We start from the raw sequence: 22,666 nt of genomic DNA, 5'->3' as shown, positions 1-22,666 counted from the left end.
CACCACATGCCTCTCTGGCAGAATCAATCAATTTTCTTCAGAGTTTGCCACTGAATCTCCAAGGTTTGATTCCTGTTCTCAAACTCTTTCATTTTTTCTTCAATAATCTTTGTGTATTTTAGTCTACAGTTCACATCTGAGAGCTGCCCAACTTTTATTCGCTTTAAAACTTTCTTACATGTTATTTTTTTCAATGTGAAATTCAATTTTATCTTGCTCAAGACTAAATAGTGATCACTTCCAATTTCAAATCCTCTGTACACTCCGGTGGTGTCCTGCACCAGGGAGAAAACATCACTATCAACAATAACATAGTCAGTGAGACTTTTCTTATTCCTTGCCTCTTCTTTCTATGTGAATTTGTGCACATTTTTATGTTGGAACATGGTGTTAGTAATAACCAGTCCATGTCCTGAGCAGAAATCCAACAGATATTTGCCATTATTATTAGCTTTACTCTTTTCTCCAAATTTTCCCAAAATATTTTTGTATGTCTGACAATCATTTCCTACTCTGCTATTTAGATCCCCAACTAGGACCAACTTTTCCATTTTCATTGTGTCAGTTGCTTTTTCTAAAGCCTCAAAAAATTCCTCCACTTCTACCTTAGTAGAACCTTCTGTGGGACCATAGGCACAAATAAGTCGCATTGTCCATTCCCCATTCTGATATTTGCCCACATCACTCTACTTGAGACTGTCTGCCATTCAAGAAGATTAGGCTCGTATTTTGTGGTGAATACTATGGCTACTCCTTCTTTTCCTTGATTGTCATTGCCTGAATATAACATTTTGTATGTATTGCTCAGAAAGATCTCACCAGTTTTTGTCTTTTTTGTTTCAGTCACCCCTATTATGTCGATCTGGTACTTATCTAATTCCTCAGCTAGCTCCATTTCTTTGCCATTCAGGCTTGTTATGTTGATAGTATCGATCTTTAACTCTGGTGATGTTGAGTTGGGGTGTGTTTTCAGATTTGTTCCAGTAGCTGACTTTTCGCTGTCCGCCCTGGTTCCCTGGCAAAAACAACAGGGGCCTTGTTTAACCGGGCGACACCCTAGCGGCATGAAATTTTGTCATGTTGTACCCTAATTTTTTTATTTTGGTTTAACCAATAAGAATACAATTTGGTCGACTAAATCCCAAATTTGCCAGCCCATCCTCGTTCGTTTAGTATTTAAGTAGATAGCCAACAGGGTGCACCATGAGAAGGTGAGGATTGGACATTAGGTTAGAAGCCCTGGTCGGTTCTCTGCATTCCTTTAAAGGCTATGTGGAGGTCTCCTCTCAGTTATACAGCTTTGGCCATCTCAAAATTGAAAAATATGAAATCAACTGGAACTGACTGAACTTATAATGAAATGCTAAAATGTGAAGGTGAAGAACTGATTAAAAATTTGAGAAATTTAAATTAAACCTGTCTTTGAGAAAAGACAAGTCCCTACAAATGAAGAATGAATATTACAACCAATATTTAAAAAGTGAACAAAATCAGAACCTGAGAACTATTGAGGAATAAACTTATTTTGCACTATTCAAAAAATATGTCCAAAATTATCAAAGGAGAATAAGAATCAAGGCTAAAGTTATAATGATGATTAACAAGGATTCTATGAGGGAAAATGCTATATTTGTTATAAAGCAAATAATAGAAAAAGTAATAGAATATAACAAACCAATCTTTGTGTGCTTCATTGACTTAGGGAAGGCTTTCGACAGAATCAGATTACAGGATTCCTGAAAGTACTAGTATACAGAAAGATACCACTTTAAATCATCGAAAGGATCAAAAATATATACAGAAAAAAAATGAATGTGAAATAAGATATCAGAACACAAATACACAAAAAATCCCTATAAGGAAAGGGATCAGACAAGACAGTTCTTTAAGTCCATGTTATGCCCAGATACTTCGGATTAAAATTGTGTGGTAGTATGTTCCCATTTAGTGACACTCTTAAGAATGTCACATGTGCCATGCTATTGTTCAAATGGAAACAGCATGTTTCAGTCTCGGTAGTGCTTTTGGAATAAGATGCCACTTCTCAAAGAAGTGATTTAGCTCCTCTAGGTCACTAGAGGAGCTAAACAGAACCCTCTCCTTTAATAGACATCTCTCCAATATTGCTGCCAAACTAAGGACTAGAAATAACATGCTGCATAAACTTACTGGAACAACCTGGGGGACTTGTGCTCCCATATTAAGGGTATCTACTCTAGGCCTCGTTTACTCAACTGCTGAATACTGTTCAGCTGTCTGACTGAACAGTGCACACGCTAAATTAATTGATACCGTCCTGAATCAGACAATGCATATAATTTCTGGAACAATAAAGACTACTCCATCATGTTGGCTACCAGTTCTGAGCCACATACTGCAACTACAATGCCAAGACAACCTGATTCGTTTTAAAAATTTTTATGGAATTTACAACCGTGTTAAAAAAACTTTTTTATTATCCCGACGTTTCAATCTTCACATCAAGATCATCATCTGGAGCGTACATAAGTATACAGAACAAGCTGAGTTACATCATTAACTGTAAGCTAGAGAAACAATGATTTGATCACATGTTATTCTACTGGCGTGACCTCTGGTGAATAAAAAAGTTTTTTAACACGGTTGTAAATTCCATAAAAATTTTTAAAATGAATGCTGATCACTGTGTAACCCTAAAAGAAAGGACAACCTGATTCGCAAACATAACAAAATTTGCTGGAATCCACTGCTTCCTATATACTCTGATATTGACAGCTTTACATCACAGAGGCTTAAGTCAAGACACTTGCCTATTATAATGGCTCAATGACTTGTCACTGAGGGCTATGATGCAACAATAGCATGGCATAAGGAATGGACTGCCTAAGCCTCAGTAATTTGGCAGACTGTCTTTAATCCAAACAGCCCTCCATCAGGGTTCGACCTACCTCAAAAAATATGGATCTCCCTAAATAGGGTTTGCACCAACTATGGTAGGTGCAGAGCTTCCTTGTTTACTTGGGGAATAAGACCAAACTCATCTTCTGACTGTGGTGAGGATAACCAAACTATACAACATATCATGTTTGAGTGTCCTCACAGAGCCTACACGGGATCTGCAACGGACTTTATAACAGTTTCTATAGATGCTGTTGATCGGCTGTTGAACTTAGGCATTCAATTTTAATTTTATATTTTTATATGTATATATGACTACAGCGTCATTTCACATTATTGTATTCTTTTATACATCATTAATGCATTTCGTTCTTGTACATCCTTTTTGTTTGTGTGTGGTTGCATATGCATGTATTCTTCTTAGCCAAATGCTAAATAAATAAATAAAGTTTATGTTTATTTAACGTAATCATGGACAAAATAATAACAGACTTTAAGAAACAGAAATGGAATAAAAATCAAAAAATAAAATTTAAATTTGTTGAAAGTTTTTTCACTTGGTTATGCTATAAATTAAAGATGCCAAGAAATTATATTCATGGTTTGATCCTTTATCCAAGTGTATGCAAACAAAGTTTGCATGTGAAGTCATTTCACGACTGGGCTACTTGTATATAGAGTTGCCTTAGTATCTGATAATGCAATGCACATATCCTTGTAGACATGTATAATACTCTGCATTATGGGAAGGGCCAAGACAGTACCCAGACTGGTTTCGACCTTTATTGAGGTCTCATCAATTGAAGCCAGACCCAGAAGTGAAAGCAGGGTTGAAGTAATGCAGAAGTCACATTTCCATATACAAGTAGTCAAAAGTTGGCACATCATATTACTAAAATACTCTGGATTAGAAATCTTTAATTTATAATATAACCAAGTGAAAAAACTTTCAACATTTGTTTCTAATCCAGATTATTTTAGTAATGAAGTGTGAGACCTTTTGACTACTTATATATATAGAAATAAGACTTCTGAATTACTTCAATCTTTATGTCACTTCTGGGTCTTGCTCCCACTAATGAGACTTCGAAACTGGTCTGGGTAGCATTATACATGTCCTTAGAGATGTGTGCATTGCATTATGGGATACTAAGGCAATTGATGTTAAGTCATTATCCTCTATATATACAAGTAGCCCAGTCATGAAATGATTCACATGCAAACATTGTTTGCATACACTTGGATAAAGGATTAAACCAAGAATATAATTTCTTGGCATCTTAAATTTAAATTTGGTTGGATATGCAGATAATGTAGCATTACTTGAAGAAAATGAAGAAGAAGAACATCTCTGAAGGCTAATAAAATATCAGGATGTTTAAATTCAACTATATGGAAAAATAAATATCTAACAAAAATAAGAATATATAAATCAGTAGTCTGACCAATATTGATGAATGAATTAATGTGAAACAAGAATAGAAACATCAAAAATACAACGTGAAATGAAAACTTTAAGAAAATAGTTAATAAAACAGATTAGAATGCTAATTATAATCCTATAAACAAATGGTTAAAAAAGAGAAAATTGGAATGAAATCAACTTGTTAATAGAATGGATCTAAAAAAGAATAGTTCAACTATTCTTTTTTTAGGGAGAGACTGGTAACCAATTATGAAAATATAAGTTGGTACACCAAAAAATAATGGACAGGCTGCCTACATTGAAGTATTGGAGATGCAACAAACTGAAGCTTAAAGCAAGAAGAAGAACGTTTCTCACTTTTTGGTATAATTCACAACATTCCATTCCTGTCCTAATTTTCTTCTGACTTATTTTTCTACTGAAAAATATTAAGGTTGTGTATGTTATGTCAGTTACTCCACCATTTGCACTTAGAAGGCTCACTTCTGGTAAGTGGAGTGAGATATATATATACAGCTAGTGGGTGGCTGTAGCCAGAAAAGTTTGAGAAATACTTGTGTAAATGATGGTTAGTGTATATTTCACTGTTTTCATACTGCATGGAAATTTCTGTGTAATAATAATAATGTGTGTTTATATACATCTTACTTGCTACATTCAGTATGGAATTTCTTTATAATTCCTACATTTCTTTAGTTTCCTTTTTTTATATTATTATTTTACTTTGTATAATTGGTATACTCCAGTCTTCTGAGCTTTGTTTCTCTAACCAAGCTTTCTTTCTTAATAATGCATTGAAGAATGTTTATATTTTATATGTTTTTTTAACTGTAGAATGGAATGTTCATATTTGCATAGCTATTTTTATGCATAACTTATCTCTCCTGCCTTTAGCTCTATATGGTAGTATACCAGTCAGGAACTTTCTATATGTTTTTTTTTTTTTTTTTTGTAGTATATTTAGAAAGTTTTTTCACTTGATAAAATAAAATGTACTTGCCAAGAAATTATGTTCTTGTTTAACCCTTTGCATGCAAAATAGTTATAAAGATATTTCATGTGCAAATTTTGTTTACTTACACTTAGGTAAAGGATTAAACTAATTAAGTGAAAGAAACTTTCTACAACTATCTCTGAATCCAAAGTATTTTAATAATAAGGCGATCTTTTTTGCCATCCCATTCTGCATTAATTCAACCTTGGTATCTTCCTGGGTCTGGCTCCCACTGATGTAGTGTTCAGTAGATGCAGCTCGATGTGGTTTCCTGCTGAAGTGATCTTGATCACTGCATTACAGTGGATGATTGCTTTCCCTAGGAGATGAGCTGTTCTCTTTGGTAGATATTTACCTGTCACTGAGTATCTTGGAGTGATCAAGAGGTAATGCAGAATGATCCCTTTGGGTTACTCATTGAGGTTAGAGTAATCTGAAGGAGCACCTGTTTTTTTTTTTTTTTTTTTGGAGAAGATCTCTTTACTTACAAAGAGGTCAAGACCAGTTTGTTTAGTGACCTTTCCAATAATGCATAGTCTTGAAGTGGCCAATATACATGCTTAAATGTAAGTGTGCTTTGCATTATGGGATCTGAGACTGTTGATGTGAAATTAACATCTGTATATAGGTAGCCTAGTTGTGAAGATACTTCATGCACAAACATTTACTTACACTTGGATAGAAATTTTTATTTATGTTATTTAATGTTTATATTATTTTCTTTTGTAAAGTAATACATTTGGTTGCATTTGATAAGCATTTCAGAGAAAGTGAGCATGTTAGTTTTAAAATTTAAAACCCTCTTATTCTTTTTTGTTTCATCATTATTTAGTTATTTCATGCTATTGAAGAATCTTGTGTTACTTTAATGAGAGTGTTGGAAAATTATCAAGACAAGCTATGTGGTATGTATTGATAATGTTTAATTATAGTATATGTATGATCTGTCATGCATTTTATACCCAGCCTTTTCACCATTAGGATCCGTTATCTTGTAGACACACTTTTTGGCCTTATTTTAACTTATTGTTTCTTTGTTTTATCATGAAATCAAAAGTGCATTTTGCATATGATTTTAAAAATAACAGAATAATATAGAGCAGTCCTTCTTGTTTAGTTTGCTGAATGTGAAACAGCATACTCATTATTTTGTGGAGATAGTTGAGTAGGATGATGTTAGATACACTGTTGTCGTATTATTATTATCGAAGACTTCCAGAGAATCAAGGACTCATCGAGGGAGACTATACCCTTAACTTGTACATTTTCTCTGCAATTTGAAAACATACTTGCACTCTTCTTGATATTAATATATAAATAGTTCTGTGTCGCACTGTTCCACTTGTCCAATTTTCTGCTTCAGTTCTTCTGAATGTGTCTAAATTAGAACATCATCTGCAAACTCATTTCCTCTCTGGTCATTAACTGTATCTAGGACACCATTCATCACCACGGTAAACAGCAATGGAGATAAGACAATTCTCCTTGATACAGTCCATTATTAAGTTAAACTGCTCTGAATTACCAAATTTAGTCTTCACCAGGCTCTTACATTTATAATAGATATATTCTTGATCATAACTATTTCTTTTTCCATGCCTATTTTTTTCCAAACTTTCAGACTTTTTTCTGTTAAGCCCATTCAAATACACTATAATTTATTTCATTTTTTAGCCTAAAAATTATCTATAATTCTTTTTCTTCTAACCCTTAGAAGCTAGAAGATGGGTTTAATGAAAGTTTTATAGCAAGGAAGTGCTAGTATCATCATCCTTCTTCTCAGGATTAGGCATTTGCCTGTTCCAGCTTCACTGGTCTTTCCATCTTGCAGATGGTCTTCCTCCCCCCCCCTTCCCTTTGGTCTATATTTACTGACTTCTTTTAGTAGTTAACTGCTCTTAAAAATTTCATTTCTGCAGTTTGTATTTTACTTTCATCCTTTTTTTTTACTAGTCCTCCTTAATGGTATCTCCACCTTCATGTGGTAAGGAAACTTGTGTGCACCAATGACTTTAACTGCTATGCCAGCAGTAGCTAAGCTACTGGTAGACTACTGACTGGAAAAAAAAGTGCCAATATCGATTTACTTTAATTTTTCTCCCTGGGACAGTGTAAGAAAAATTGGATGGGTTTTTTGTTGTTGTTTTTAAATCTTATTTTATTAGAAACAGACTAAAGGCTGGAGAAAAAAAAAAAAACTTGAACATTTCTGTTTACAGTTCATTATGATTAACTCTCTTCCTGGTTCAAGAAGCATCCAACTAAGGCCAACTTTCTGAGAAAGCCATTATGACAAAAATGTTATTTACTACATTTTCTTAATTCAAGAAACCAACTAAAAGTTTCAGTGGCTATATTTTAATTTAATGAATAATGTGAAAAGCATTCAGTAATCCCAGGGGTGGTATTTCCCCCATGATAAATACAGCACTTCGAGTTGATGATCTTTCGAATCTGCGAAACAAAACAATCAATTTCTCAATACAATTAGACAAGTGGATTATCATACATTTCATATCAGTATAGTTGGGTGATGTTCAGTATTAGACCTCAATGGGTAAGAGATATTAAATGGAGATATGACAAATTTGTCTCTTTAGAAACTGAATTTGCATGTTTCCATTAGCTTGATGTTTGTTTTGTTTCTGCATCATAACTGTAGCACCAAGACTCATTCCTGGTCACAACTTTTATTAAGAACTTGCTCCCTCAAATCACAACAAAGATTCACACCATTTTTTTTTTTTTTTTTTTGATTCTCTGTGAGCAAACAAGGTACAAATTTAGCTGACAAGTTTCATTTGCAAATCTTCTGTTCAAATTCACTGGCACGAACTCCATGACAAATTTGTCTCTTCAGAAACTTGCTCAACGGTCTTTTGATGATCTCAATTGATTACCTGGCAAACCATTCCTATGTTTTCATCATTTCTGCTTGTTGAAGGTCGGCCAGATTGTGGTTGGTCTTCAGTGGCATGTCCCCATTTTTGAAACAGGAAAAAACACTCGTAGACCTGCGTTTTACCTAAAGCATCATCCATAAAGGCTTGCTGAAGCATGACAATAGTTTTAGCTGCAGTTTTACCCAAAAGAAAACAAATTTCATGCACAGTCTCTGTTCCTTATGGTCAGCCTGAAAAAAAATCGTCAAACTTGCTTGTAAGCACTAACAAAAAAAAAAGCAGCCAGAACAGTGAACCAGTTCACACAGAACGACACCACTTGCCATCCTGGAGTGGAGAACTGCACACTCACAATGCATAGTATAATCCGTAACTAGAAAATGCACATATGCTAAGTTCAGATTTAGTTTATTTTTGGGTACCCTCATATGATATGTGGATGTATGAAAATGCTAATATTTTATTAGAGGAAATCTTTGCTTTTGAAAATAAATTTGTCCATAGCATCATTCACTTACAATAAGATTACAATTTTGTTATCACTGGACTGCAGGAGATATTGAGTTTGGGAGAATTATTAGATATAGTGCCCTGTAGTAGCTCTTCAGGATGATCTGAATAAGCCATAAAGGTGGGCACATGAATGGGAATGCAAATTTTACTTTGCTAAGTGTAATGTTTGAACTTTGGGATCCACAGATGGGAGACTGCAGAATTTGCTTCTTCGACTGTACTGGAGGAAGTGCAAGAGGCACAGGATACTGGGACTATGTATAGAAATTTGAGGGACATACTGTAAAGATCATAAAGGCAGAGGATTGCTGCAGTAATAAGAAGCAAATTGATCAGCAGAGATAAGCCTGGTTGGCCGAGTGGTTAGCGTATCCGCTCTCCAGCTAAAAGGCTGTGGGTTTGAATCCCGCCGTGGATATGGATGTTTGTGATTGTCTGTGAAAGTACTAGTGGTGGTCGCAGTAGATGGCGTTGGTGTGGATGATGAAGGTAGTTGGTGGAGATGGGGAGTTGTAGAGCGGATGCCCTCCCTCAGTGAGTCTTTGGACTCCCTGAAGGTGTTGCATAATAATAATAATAATTATATAAGCCCCTTATCAGGAAACATCTGATTATTATGTTCAGATTGGACAGCAGGATCTCCAAAAAGCTCCCTTATAATGCTTGACTCAATACAGAGGAGAGCAATTAGACTAATAAATGACCCATCCTTCACCAAATCCCCCCCTTTCACATAGACACCTGGTCTCCGCAATCTGTATATTCTATAAATATTTCCATGGGAAATGTTCATCTGAAACAGCATCCTGTACTAAGCCCATTGAAACACTTACAGCTGCCGCCCAACATCCTTTCACAGTACACTTCAAAACCCACAGAACAAGTTTCTTTTCCTCATTCATCCCTGCTACTGTAGTATTGTGGAACAGTCTTTCCCCAGATGCATTTCCCAAGAAATACAACATACAGGCATTCAAATCAAATGTAAACAAGTTTCTCCTTTCGCAACCCACCACCCATATACTGTACTAACGTACTATAGGTTGACCAGCCAACCTCCTGTATATGGGCCCAACATAAAAAAAAGAAAAGAAAAAAAGGATCTGATGGGGATGAAAAGGCATTGGAGAGGGTGCAGAAATGGTTGATGTCGGGACTGTGGCCATGAGGATAGATTGAAAATATGCAGTTTGCAAAGTTTCTGCAAATAAATGATGAAGGGTGAGATGATTATATTGTTTAAATAGATGATAGAGATTTTTCAAGTGGTAGAACTAGAGTAAAGGAGACTTTATGAACAAATTTAAGATTTAGTGCGATGATACGTTTTAGGCACAGTTGACCTTTCACAGTGAATATGGAGACTATAAGGAATGGTAAAAACTTCTTTTCCGATGAGTGATTCCAGGAGAATTGTAACAATAAGAATAATAATAAAATTTATCTAGTATAACGTATAATTAATTGGCTGTTTCAGGATGATACTTAAAATATATGCTGGCATCAGAGGGCATATATTTCATGGTGTGCTAGGTATGCACTGCATACCCAGAAAATTCATGAAATTTTCAAGCAGTTATTTATTTGAAATAAATAGTTATGAACTGTTACAAATATTAAGATATTTGCAGTGTGACTGCAAATCAGATGAGCAAATATTGCTATCAAAGCATGCCTTGACCAGTTCTATGTGAAAAGAGAGGTAAAAGACTGTAAATGTGATTTCCTATGTGGAGTCAGCGATGAGCATCTGCATGCATTTCGAATGGCTGAAGGTGCGCAGAGACTAAGCAGCACACTTACCGACACATTTGCACAGACTGAAATTTGTGTGGGAATTCAAGGTGTATGTGGACTCTAAGGAAGGTGAGCAATAAGAGATTATCAATGGTACATTTAGTTCAGTTCTACTCAGTAGATTACCTACAGCCAAGGAGAGAAGTGCAGTTAGTTTTATTTGTTGTGTTTTCTATTAGAAAATTGTGTATTTTTTATTTTTAAACTAAAATTTATTTTTCCTTCTTTATAACTCAAAACAGTGTTGAAGATATTTTCTGTGCGCTTTTTTTAAAACTGAGAATATGAGATCAAGATAAAAATTGTTAAAGACAGTTAAAAAATGTCTTCCACTCCCAAATTTAAATGCATTTACATCTCAGATATTAGGGATTGAAGTAATGTATAAATGGAACAGTTTTTTTCAAAATAAAATGAGTTTTTTTATACAAATTTAATGATTTTTTTAATAATGTTGTCTTACCACAGCACACCCACTGGAATACCCACTGTGTACTGCTGGTTGGCACACATTCTCCTTTTTCTTTGTATTTATTTCTTTTAGTTATGGGCTTGTATGTTTAGAGCTGATAAATTTATTGTAAGTTCAAAATGTATTTATGAATAATACATTCGAGATAAGTGGCCCCTTTTTTATCTTGTAATTTTATTATATTATGTTGGGAAAGCCTTCCATCCAGTATTAAATATTCATTTCCCCTTTCCTTATCCATGTTACATCTAATTAAAAAAAAAAAAAAATGAAGTTTTGCCTTTAAATTATCCATATATATACTTAATTACTATAAATGAAGTTTATTTTACTCTAATTAGATTGTATTTGTATTCAGGATTTTTTGGATTCTGAAATGATTTTTAAAACGTTATGTTCTTCTGTTGTTGTTGATCTGGAAATTTAAAATATTCAAACTATATCTTTTGACTTCTTGATTCGAAATAAATTTTTTCTCTTTACAAGACCCCAATATGACCACTCCTGACTGCTAGGCACAGATTTGTTCTGCTGGTTCTGAGGGGATAAAATAGCTGTGGAAAGGGTGCAAAGAAGATGAGGACAGATTGAGAATATGTGGACTGCAGACACTGGTAAACAGGCAAAAGAGGGTTGATATGATAGAAGCCTATAAACTTTTGAAAGAGTTTTATAGGATATATAAACTTTTGAAAGAGTTTTATAGGATAGTGGTTGATAAAAAAATTTTTTTGGTATATGGAAGGCAGGGAGAGAACAAGGCAACATTCATGGAAGTTACATTTGTACACAGTTCAAAAAGGGGTGAGAGCTAGATTTTTCTCTCACAGAGCAGTGAATGAATGGAACAGTTTGCCCATTGAAGTGGTGAGTGCTTCTAGTGTGAATGAGTTTAAAAGAAGGTGATAACACCTAATGTTGATGTGTTGTATGGCCTCTCTCTCAATGAGTCCTTGAATTCCTGAAGGTCTCTGATGATGGTAATATACACTTTTTTCTTTTCACAGTGTAAGTTTTAATGAGATAATAATTGCTAGAAAATATAATGATGCCCGAGGCATCAAGCATGTCTTCCAGTATAGTGCAATGTTTTTAGTTGTGGTAGTCCATAAAAGAAAAGTCAACAAACAAAGAAAACATCTCTCACCAGCACAAAAGAAAACTTTTGTGTTGGGGAGATTATTTTGACCTGGTACAGAAATTATTGAATGTGATTTAACCCCTTATGTTTGGGTTTGAATGACTACTTGTTATACTCTTTCTATTCAATAGCCAACTATCTGCATTTGACTAGCTTTTTTTTTTTTTTTTTTTTTTTTTTTAAGCTGCAATAATTAAAAAATAAATTTTGTATGGAAATTACCACAACCTGCAAAATTGTCTTCTCAAATTAATATTCACATTGATTAAAATGCATTTGGGAAATTCACAGATCATTCCTAAATTTATATTTTACTATCATTCATTTTGGGCATATACATATTGTAAATATCTTTTCTTTTGGAGAAAGAATCTTCTTCTTCTTCTGCAGCTTCTCCCACTTAAGTGGGGTCACTGTTTGTAATGAGTCTCCTCCACACCCTTCCTGTCTTGGGCTGTCACCACATTCAAGTTCTTCATCTTCAAGTCCTCTTCTACCAGCTCCCTACATCTCTTTTTTGGCCGCCCACGCTTCCGCCTTCCTTGCACATCCATCTGCATGACCCTTCCCACATATTTGTCCTCCCTCCTCATCACATGGCCAAACCATCTCAACCTTGCCTACTGTATTTTCGCTCCTAAGTTCGTAACTTTCACTGTTCCCCTGACATAGTCATTCTCAGACGATCCTTTCTGGTCACACCGCACATCCACCTAAGCATTCTCATCTCTGCTACTTCCATCCTGCTGATGTTATTTTTCCTCAGGGCCACAGTTTCTATAGCATATGTCATAGCTGGCCTCACTACCGTCCTATAAATTTTGCCTTTCAGATTGATCGGCACCCTCTTATCGCCTAACACTCCAGCCATCTCCCTCCAGTTCCTCCAACCCGCTTGTATCCTGCATCCCACTTCCTTCTCAGCTCCTCCATCTTCTTCCACTGTTGAACCTAAGTATCTAAAGTCTCTCACCTTCCTGATGACATTTCCTTCTAGCTCCAGATCTGTCTCCTGGCCGCCGCCGCCCACTGCGCAACACATATACTCTGTCTTACTTCTGCTCAGTCTCATACCTCTCTCTTCCAGTACTTTTCTCCATCTTTCCAGTTTAGTTCCCGCTTCTTCTCTTGAATCTACACACAACAAGATGTCATCTGCATACAACATTGTCCAAGGCGCATCTTCTCTCACCTCCTCTGTTACCACCTCCATCCCAATATTAAACAGAAACGGACTTGATGCAAGCCAACTGTTACTTGAAAACTTTCTGTCTGTCCCAAACAGGTCCGAACACTTGACATTTCTGTACATTTCCCGCACCAACCTGACATATTTCTCCGGCACCTTCTTCTCCCTCAGACACCTCCAGACTTCTTGCCTTGGCACTCTATCGTATGCTTTCTCCAGATCAATAAATACCAGATGTAGCTCCCTTTGTTTCTCTCGATATTTTTCCATCATCTGTCGTAACCGAAAGATAGCATCTGTTGTTGATCTGCCACGCATGAAGCCAAATTGTTCCTTTGCAATCTCCACCTCCTTCCTCAATCTACCATCAAGAACCCTTTCTAGGATCTTCATTGTGTGGGACATCAACTTTATTCCTCTGTAATTTTTACAGTCTTGTGCATCCCCTTTACCCTTGTAGATGGGAACAAGAGTACTCTCCCTCCATTCCTCCGGTATATTTTCCTGTTGGCAAACTTTCATGAACAGATCCCACAGCAGGTCAATTCCCTCTTCCCCCAGTGCCTTCCATGCCTCCACTGGAATTCTGTCGGGGCCCACCGATTTTCCATTCCTCATCCTCTTCATGGCTTCCGTCACTTCGATTCTACCGATGTTCTGCACCATCCCTTCAGAAGGCTGCCCATCTCCTCTGTGAGTTCTTGCATTTTCCTCATTCAGAAGTCCCTCAAAGTATATTTTCCATCTGTTTCTTATGTCCACATCCCTCCATAATACTCTTCCTTCAGCATCTTTGATCTGCCTCACATGTAAGATGTCCTTTGCTGCTTTTTTTCTACATTTCGCTAGTTAGTAAATTTTTCACTGTCCTTCCTTTGTTTCTAATTGATCATACAGATCTTGATATGCCATGGCCTCCGCCTGTGCCACAACTCTCTTGGCTTCTTGCTTTCTCTCTTTGTACACCTCTCTGTCCTCTTCCACTCTTGACTCATCCCACTTCTGCTTTGCCTTCCTCTTAGCTGTCACTGCCACTTGTACATCATTATTATACCACCAACCCTACTTCTGCTCTCTAATCTTTCCAGATGTTTCACCAAGCACCTCGATTGCACAGCTCAGGATTACTTTTGAATTATGTTTCCACCAATCTTGTACACTTTCCAGTCCATCCGAAATCCTCTCTAACACCCCCTCCCTAAAACGATTCCTCACACTCTCCTCTTTTAAGCGAAACCACTTAATTGTCTTCATCCCATGGCATCCAGAAATTCTTATCTTCGATCTTATTTTAAAGTCTGCGCACAGCAGTCGGTGTTGTTGTGCTACTTGATCTGTTGGAATTACTTTACAATTTGTCACAACCTTAAATGTTTTCTTCTAGTCAAAATATAGTCAATTTGTGAGCTGTTGTTACCACTCCTAAATGTTATCAAATGTTCTTCCCTCTTGTAGAAAAACGAGTTCACAATTGCCAGATCAAATGCTACTGCAAAGTCCACAACCCTCTCTCCTTCCTGGTTCATCATTCCCACTCCGTGGCCACCATGCACACTTTCACAGTCTCTATTCTGTCTTCCTATGTGCCCGTTCAAGTCTCCTCCGACAATCACCATCTCATTTTCTTCCAATTCCCTCATTTCTTCATCTAACACGTTCCAGAACTCATCTTTTTCCTCTGCTGTACAACCAACTTGGAGAAAGAATAAGTTGTTGAATAAATCAAATGGAGGTTGTTGGAATCAGATTATAGTTGAGACATCATGAAAATATAATGAGGATCTCTATTTGAATTTTGTAGTTCTGGAAAAGGCATATGACAAAGTGCCAAGACAAAAGCTGTTCAAAACACTACAATTATATGGTGTAAATGGGACATTATATTGAGCAATACATAGTTTATATTTGGATTGTAACTTAGTTGTATGATTAAAAGTTTCCCTTTGTATATTTAGTTGTAAATACCACTGATATAAATTTTACTCATCATCATCATCATCATCAAATTCCTGCCATGTACCCTCAAGGGGTGTACAGGATATGATAGTACTACATGAAAAAAATTACATCATTACTAACTTCCTATCTACAATTTTCCTCCAAATCAGTCTGTTACTTGTTAAAACTCCAACATTATCAGATCTTATATTTCTATCGTCTAAGGCACTTTGTACCGTATCAATCCACCTATATCTTGGTCTTCCTCTGGGTCGTTTTCATGCCAACCTGGCAGAGAACACTTGTTTTGCTAATCTTTCCTCTCTCATTCTGTTTAAGTGACCATACCACCTGAGATTAACTCTGCTAACGCATTCCTGGATGCTGACAATGTCAAGTTCTTTCCTAATATCCTCATTTTTAATATGATATTGCCATTGATGCCATCTGTTCACACCTCTAATCTTTCTCAGGACTCTTATATCTGCGGTCTCTAGTCTTGAGTCAAGTGTTTTACTTCTGACCCAGCTCTCAGACCCATAAGTTAAAACTGGTTTGAACACTGTCTTGTATACAGCTAATTTAGTGTTCCGACTAATTTCTCTCTTATTCCGCATGAATTTATTCAATTGACTTTCCACCATACCAGCTTTGCTGATTCTGTTGTCTATTTCTATATTTAATTTACCATCTTCTTTAAAAATCGTGACTAAATAGCTGAAATGTTTTACTTGTTCCACAGGTTCTCCATTCACAACACAGTTGACATTTTCAATGATTCTGCCTATTTTCATTGTCTTTGTCTTTTTATTGCTGACCTTCATACCATATCTATTACAACAGCAATTGAATTTAGTCAGAGAATCTTGCAGACTTGTAGCAGATTTATTTAGAAGTATAACATCATCCGCATAAAGCAAAGAGCTGACATTAACATCTCCAATTTTGATATCAGGTTTAATACCACTTTCCTTCATAATGTGATCCATATAGATAATAACAGAGGGGATAATGTGCATCGTTGTCTAACACCAGATTTAACATTAAACCATCTTCCTGTACTTCCTTCAATTCTAACTGCTGACTTACAACTCAAATAAAGACTAAGTATTGCTTGATATAATGCCCCATTGACACCATATAACTGCAGCGTATTGAATAGCTTCTCTCTTGGCACCTTGTCATATGCCTTTTCCAAATCGACAAAACTTAAATACAGATCTTTGTTATATTCCCATGCTTTCTCGACTATTTGTCGTAAAGTGAAGATCTTATCCTGACAGCCTCTATTTGGCCTGAATCCAGCTTGTTCTTCACCAAGCTTTTCTTCCACAAATCTTCTCAACCGTTTCTCAAGTATTCTTGCATAGATCTTGCCAGGAACACTCAGTAGGGAAATACCTCTGTAATTCTCACATTCAGTTTTATTTCCCTTTTGAAATATGGGTACTATGAGAGCTCTACTCCAATCATTGGGAATTCGTCCCTCTGTCCAGGCTTTCTGAACTATGCAGTGCAGCCACTGTAAGACTTATACCACCATACTTCAGCATTTCTGGTCGAATATCATCTACTCCTGCTGCCTTTCCACATTTCAAGCCTTTGATGGCTTTTTCTACTTCAAGTATGGATATGTATTCCTGACTGTATGCCTGGTCAGTGTTTTTTATCACTGTGCTGTCATCACTGCTTGTTTCATTTAGCAGTTTTTCAAAGTAATTACTCCATACTTCAAGGATATCTTTTTCTCCTGTTTTCATCATCTTTATCATCTCTAACTCCTTTTACAGCACTCTTACCTCCATTCCTAAGCTTCTTCAACAACCTCCAGAATATTTTGCCACCTTCTTGATATTTATTTTCTATATTCTTGCCAAAGTCCTCCCATGACTTTTTGTTTAGCTAGTTTTACACACTGTTTAGCTTTCTTACATTTGTCTCTGTATTCTGTAAGAGTAAAAGCTGACTTATTTGCCACGAACTTTTGATATGCTTTCTTCTTTTCCTTCACTGCCTCTTTAACTTCCTGTGTCCACCAGGGAGTTCTGATTTTTTTATCCTTGCACACAACCTCACCACATGCCTCTCTGGCAGAATCAATGTTTTCTTCAGAGTTTGCCACTGAATCTCCAAGGTTTGATTCCTGTTCTCAAACTCTTTCATTTTCTTTTCAATAATCTTTCTGTATTTTAGTCTACAGTTCACATCTGAGAGCTGCTCAACTTTTATTCGCTTTAAAACTTTCTTACATGTTATTCTTTTCGATATGAAATTCAATTTTATCCTGCTCAAGACTAAATGGTGATCACTTCCAATTTCAAATCCTCTGGTGTCCTGCACCAGGGAGAAAACATCACTATCAACAATAACATAGTCAATGAGACTTTTCTTATTCCTAGCCTCTTCTCTCCATGTGAATTTGTGCACACTTTTATGTTGGAACATGGTGTTAGTAATAACCAGTCCATGTCCTGAGCAGAAATCCAACAGGAATTTGCCATTATTATTAGCTGTGCTCTTTTCTCCAAATTTTCCCAAAATATTTTTGTATGTCTCACAATCATTTCCTACTCTGCTATTTAGATCCCCAACAAGGACCAACTTTTCCTTTTTCATTGTGTCAGTTGCTTTTTCTAAAGCGTCAAAAAAATTCCTCCACTTCTACCTTAGTAGAACCTTCTGTGGGACCATAGGCACAAATAAGTCTCATTGTCCAGTTCCCCATTCTCATATTTGTTCACATTACTCTACTTGAGACTGACTGCCATTCAAGATTAGCCTCATATTTTGTGTTGAATACTATGGCTACTCCTTCTTTTCCTTGATTATCATTGCCTGAATATAACATTTTGTATTTATTGCTCAGAAAGATCTCACCAGTGTTGGTCTTTTTTGTTTCAGTCACCCCTATTATGTCGATCTGGTACTTATCTAATTCCTCAGCTAGCTCCATTTCTTTGCCATTCAGGCTTCTTACGTTGATAGTACCGATCTTTAACTCTGGTGATGTTGAGTTGGGGTTTGTTTTCAGATTTGTTCCAGTAGCTGACTTTTCGCTGTTCGCCCTGGTTCCCTGGCGAAAACAACGGAAGCCTTGTTTAACTGGGCGACGCCCCAGCCGGCATGAAATTTTGTCATGTTGTACCATCATTTTTTATTTTGGTTTAACCAATAAGAATACAATTTGGTCGTCTAAATCCCAAATTGCCAGCCCATCCTCGTTCGTTCAGTATCCAAGTAGATACCCAATAGGGTGCACCACGAGAAGGTGAGGATTGGACATGAGGTCAGAAGCCCTGGTCGGTTCTCCGCATTCCTTTAAAGGCTATGTGGAGGTCTCCTCTCAGTTATACAGCTTTGACCCTTAAGCACCCCTATAAAATTTACTTGACATTATATTCTTGTTTTTGTCAAATATAACTTACTTTGTAACCATTGGGGGGAAAAAAAAACTTTCCACTACCACTAATATGTTCATTATAGAAATTTAAATTTAAATATCATTTTAATGCTATCAGACAGGACTTTTTTAAATATAAAAGCTAACCTTTTATATTTAATTTCGAGATATCTGCTTTTACAGTAATGTTTGGCTTCTGTTGTAATGAGAATATTTTGCAAGATATGCCTATTTTCATGTCACGTTAGGAATTGTAAGGAACCTTGAGTAGCTTTGGAGTTATAAAAGCTCCTGATAAAACTCCTTTATACTGAGGATTCCCCACTTCCAGAAGATTGATTGCTTCTTAGACATCTTTTTTGTATGCATAAGTGGGAATATAAAGTGTATGGTTCATAGATTATTGATGAACTGAAGATTCTTCATTCAAGCACAATTAACAAAACTTTCAATTTAGTCTTATCCTTTTTTCCAGCTTAGTTTTAATATCCTCCTTACTCACACTCTGCTGTTGATAAATTGATAATCATCACGTGAACCAACTACTGACAGTTTGTGCAGTAATCAGACATCAATTGGGGGGGTTTGTCAGTAATGCCAAATGTCAATGTCTTGGGAGGATTTATTCTCTTAATGCATTCAAGAAATTATTTTCATTTGCCTCTTTTTATGAAAAGCCTTCAAATGTTTGCAAGTCTGTATTAAACTTGAAAAGAAACTGTATTCCTGTTTTAATCGTAATCCTGTCCTGTCAGGTGTCTTTTCCCTCCAGGAGATTGACTACCATGTGTTTCCACCATGTCCTATTCTGCGCTTCTCTGCTGCATTCCTCATATGAGAGATAGGTCCAGTCTTCTATATTTTTCATCCACTCCAGTCTTTGTCTTCCTCTCCTCTTTCCCTCAACAGTAATGTTCGAGTAGTGTCCTTTGTTGGCAGTTATGTCTCAGAATATGTCCAAAACAGCTGACTTTTCTCTTTTTAATTTCTTTTATCAGGCTCCTGTTTATGCCTCCCATCTCTAGTACCTTTTCATTTGTCTTTCCATGATATCCACATTTCAAAGTCCTCCAGTTTTTTTTTTTTTTTTTCACACTCAGATTGGAGAGTGTCCATGTCTTTACTCCATACAATAATATGGACCATATGTAACATTTGGAGATTCTTAGTCTTGTTTTCAGATTTAATTCTCTAGATGTCAATAGATTTTTCATACTGGTGAAAGTTGACCTTGCAATTTCAATCCTTTTTCTAATTTCGTCTTCTGTTCTGCCATTCTCTGTGATCAAGTATCCGAGGTATATGTATGTTTGCACCTGTTCTAATTTATTTCCTTTTATGTTGATGCATATTTTTGGTATTTCCTTTTCTCTTGATATTATCATGATTTTTGTCTTTTTCAAGTTGAAACTGAGGCCATACTGTTCGCTGTACTTGAGGGGTTTCATCTATAAGAGTCTTGAGGTCATATTTGTTTTCAGCTAGAAGAACCGTGTCATCTGCATACATTAGGTATTAATATTTCTGCCCCTTACAGTGATTTCTTTGAGGTTACTGATTTTATTAAATATTTCTTCTGTGTACAGGTTAAATAGAATCGGAGACAAGACACAGCCTTGTCTCGCACCTTCCTGAACTGGGAATTCTTCTGAGGTCTCTCTATTTATTCTCAAAGATGCAGTCTGTTCCCAGTAAAGATTAGTTATTAGCCTAATGTCTTTTCCGTCCATGCCTATTTTTGAAAGGATTTCAATTAATTGCTCATGTTGAACATTGTCAAATGCCTTTTTGTAATCTATCAAGCAGAGGTACACATCTTTTTGTTTTTTAGATGTCTTTCTATGATGGTTTCTTGTACTTACATTTTCCTTGAAGACACTTTGTGTATCATTTATTTCTATGTTTATTTTTCTTTTATTTCTTTCAAGAATAACTTATAGGAGGACTTTTGATACTTGACTGATGAGGCTAATTGCCCTGAACTCCACATCTTGTAGCTTTTGTTTTTTTTGGGAATTGGAATGAAAATTGAGTGATTAATATCTTTGGATAGAAATCCAGTCTCATATATCTTCTTGCATAATTTTGTTAGAAATTTCAGTCTTCCTTCATCGAGAGCCCTCATCCATTCTGCCAAGATATCTATTCCTGCAGCTTTATGTGGTTTTAGTTTTCTGATGGCATTTTCAACTTCACAAAGTAAAATGGGTGGTCCTTCTAAATCAGTCTGTTCTGGAATATCATTTCTTTGTTGCTCGTATAATTTCCTTGTATATTCAATCCATCTTTCCATGATTTCTTTTTTATCCATTAGAATATGGTCTCTTGAGGCTCTAATGACACTTGCGTGATTCATACATTTCTCTGCTTTTGTATTTTCTATCAAGGTTTTCTATGTCTGTACATTTATTCTTAATCCATTCCACTTTGGCTTTCCTGCATTCTTTTTTTATTTCTTTATTCATGCTTTTGTATTCAGGTTTGTTCTTTAACTTTTTTTCTTTGTTCCATCAATTTTAATATTTATTCATTTATCCAAGGTTTATTATTTTTCCTTTTCAATTGTGGGAGTGTATTTTTGGCTGCTTCGTTGATGCTATTATTGAATCCTAATCCAAGTGTAAGCAAATAAAGTTGCTAGTCTTCTTGTATATAGTGGCAGTTGACTTCACATCAGTTGTGATAGTATCCCACAATGCAAAATGCACTTCTTTTTGGACATGTATATTGCTAACATTATGGGAAGAATCACTACCCATACTGGTTTCAACCTTTATTGAGATTTCACAGTAGGAACCAGGAAAATAGATAAAATACTAAGGTCAAATCAATGCAGAAGTTATACACAAGTAGTAGAATGGTGTGTTATCACCATATTATCACTTGGTTATAAAGTATATTAAACTTGACAAGAAATTATATTCTCTTTTAATATTGCATACCCAAGTGTAAGCTCTTGAAATAAATAATAAAGGTTGAAACTGGTCTGGGTGGTGACCCTTCCCACAGTGCATAACAGTATACATGTCTGATAGGAAGTGTGCTTTGCATTGTCGATATTAATTCAATTGATGTGAAGTCAGCTGTCTCCATATGTGACTAGTCATGAAGATGCTTCACTTGTAAACTTCACGCTTGCAATAAGGATTAAAACAATAATATAATTTCTTGTCATGTTTAATATACTTTATAAGCAGGTGAAAAAACTTACAACTTTCTCTGATCCAAAGTATTTTAATAATATAGTGATATATACAATTTTGCTACTTGTATTTGGAAAATATATGATTTCTGTGTTAATTCAGCAGCCTTAGTGTCTTCGTAGTTCTGGCTCCCATTGATGAGACCTCAGTAAAAATCAAAACTGGTCTGGGCAGTGACCTTTCCCATAATTCATACTAAAGTACACATCTGAAAGCAAGCATGCTTTGCACTGTAGGATACCAGAGAGTGTATTCAAGGCAATGGATGTCTTCTGCCTCTACATACAAATAGAGTAGTTCCGAAGATACTTCACACGCAAACTTTGTTTGCTTACACTTAATTAAGGATTAAAAGAATAATATAATTTCTTGTCATGTTTAATTACTTTATAGCCAAGCGAAAAAATTTCCTACATCTTATAAATCTAACATTAGCAGTATGAGTCACATTCTACTTTAGGCATGCTATAACAGAGATTTGGCACAAAATTCCTGGAAATTCACAAATGTTTTTATTCTTCCATAGTAGTTTGATAATTGTTTATAAAAATAGAATCAACATTGATATTTCTTAGTGAATCTAAAAACATTTAAAACCTGAGACATATGTCTCTGGTCTGATCAGGGCCACCGTCTTATCTCTACTTGTTAGTATCCTTATTATGGCAGCAGCATGCAGTGCATTCTCTGGAATTCTTGCATGTTGCTCTTTGAATTTCAGTTGTCTGTTGACCATTTTCCACAAATCTTGAATCTCATTCTGGAGCACAATTCCATAGATTGTGCATACAAGTTAAGACTTTTTAACATTAA

At 35.8% G+C, this 22,666-nt stretch overlaps 1 protein-coding gene across 4 annotated transcripts in view; it reads left to right on the top strand.

Moving 5' to 3' along the window:
* ICA69 (islet cell autoantigen 1-like protein) overlaps positions 1 to 22,666 on the top strand; it is a 196,201-nt gene that overhangs the window by 88,421 nt on the left and 85,114 nt on the right. For all 4 annotated transcript variants that reach the window (XM_090390956.1, XM_090390958.1, XM_090390957.1 and 1 more), the window contains exon 4: positions 6,130 to 6,202. In XM_090390956.1, the coding sequence (XP_090247082.1) occupies positions 6,130 to 6,202 (73 nt within the window). The remainder of the gene's footprint in view (positions 1 to 6,129; positions 6,203 to 22,666) is intronic.

Source organism: Typopeltis vanoorti, chromosome 3 (assembly GCF_054136105.1).
Source record: "Typopeltis vanoorti isolate ZY-2024b chromosome 3, IOZ_Tvanoo_1.0, whole genome shotgun sequence".
Lineage (NCBI taxonomy): Eukaryota > Metazoa > Arthropoda > Arachnida > Uropygi > Thelyphonidae > Typopeltis > Typopeltis vanoorti.
The sequence above is the reverse complement of the archived record's forward strand: the minus strand, read 5'-3'. Positions and strand labels throughout refer to the sequence as shown.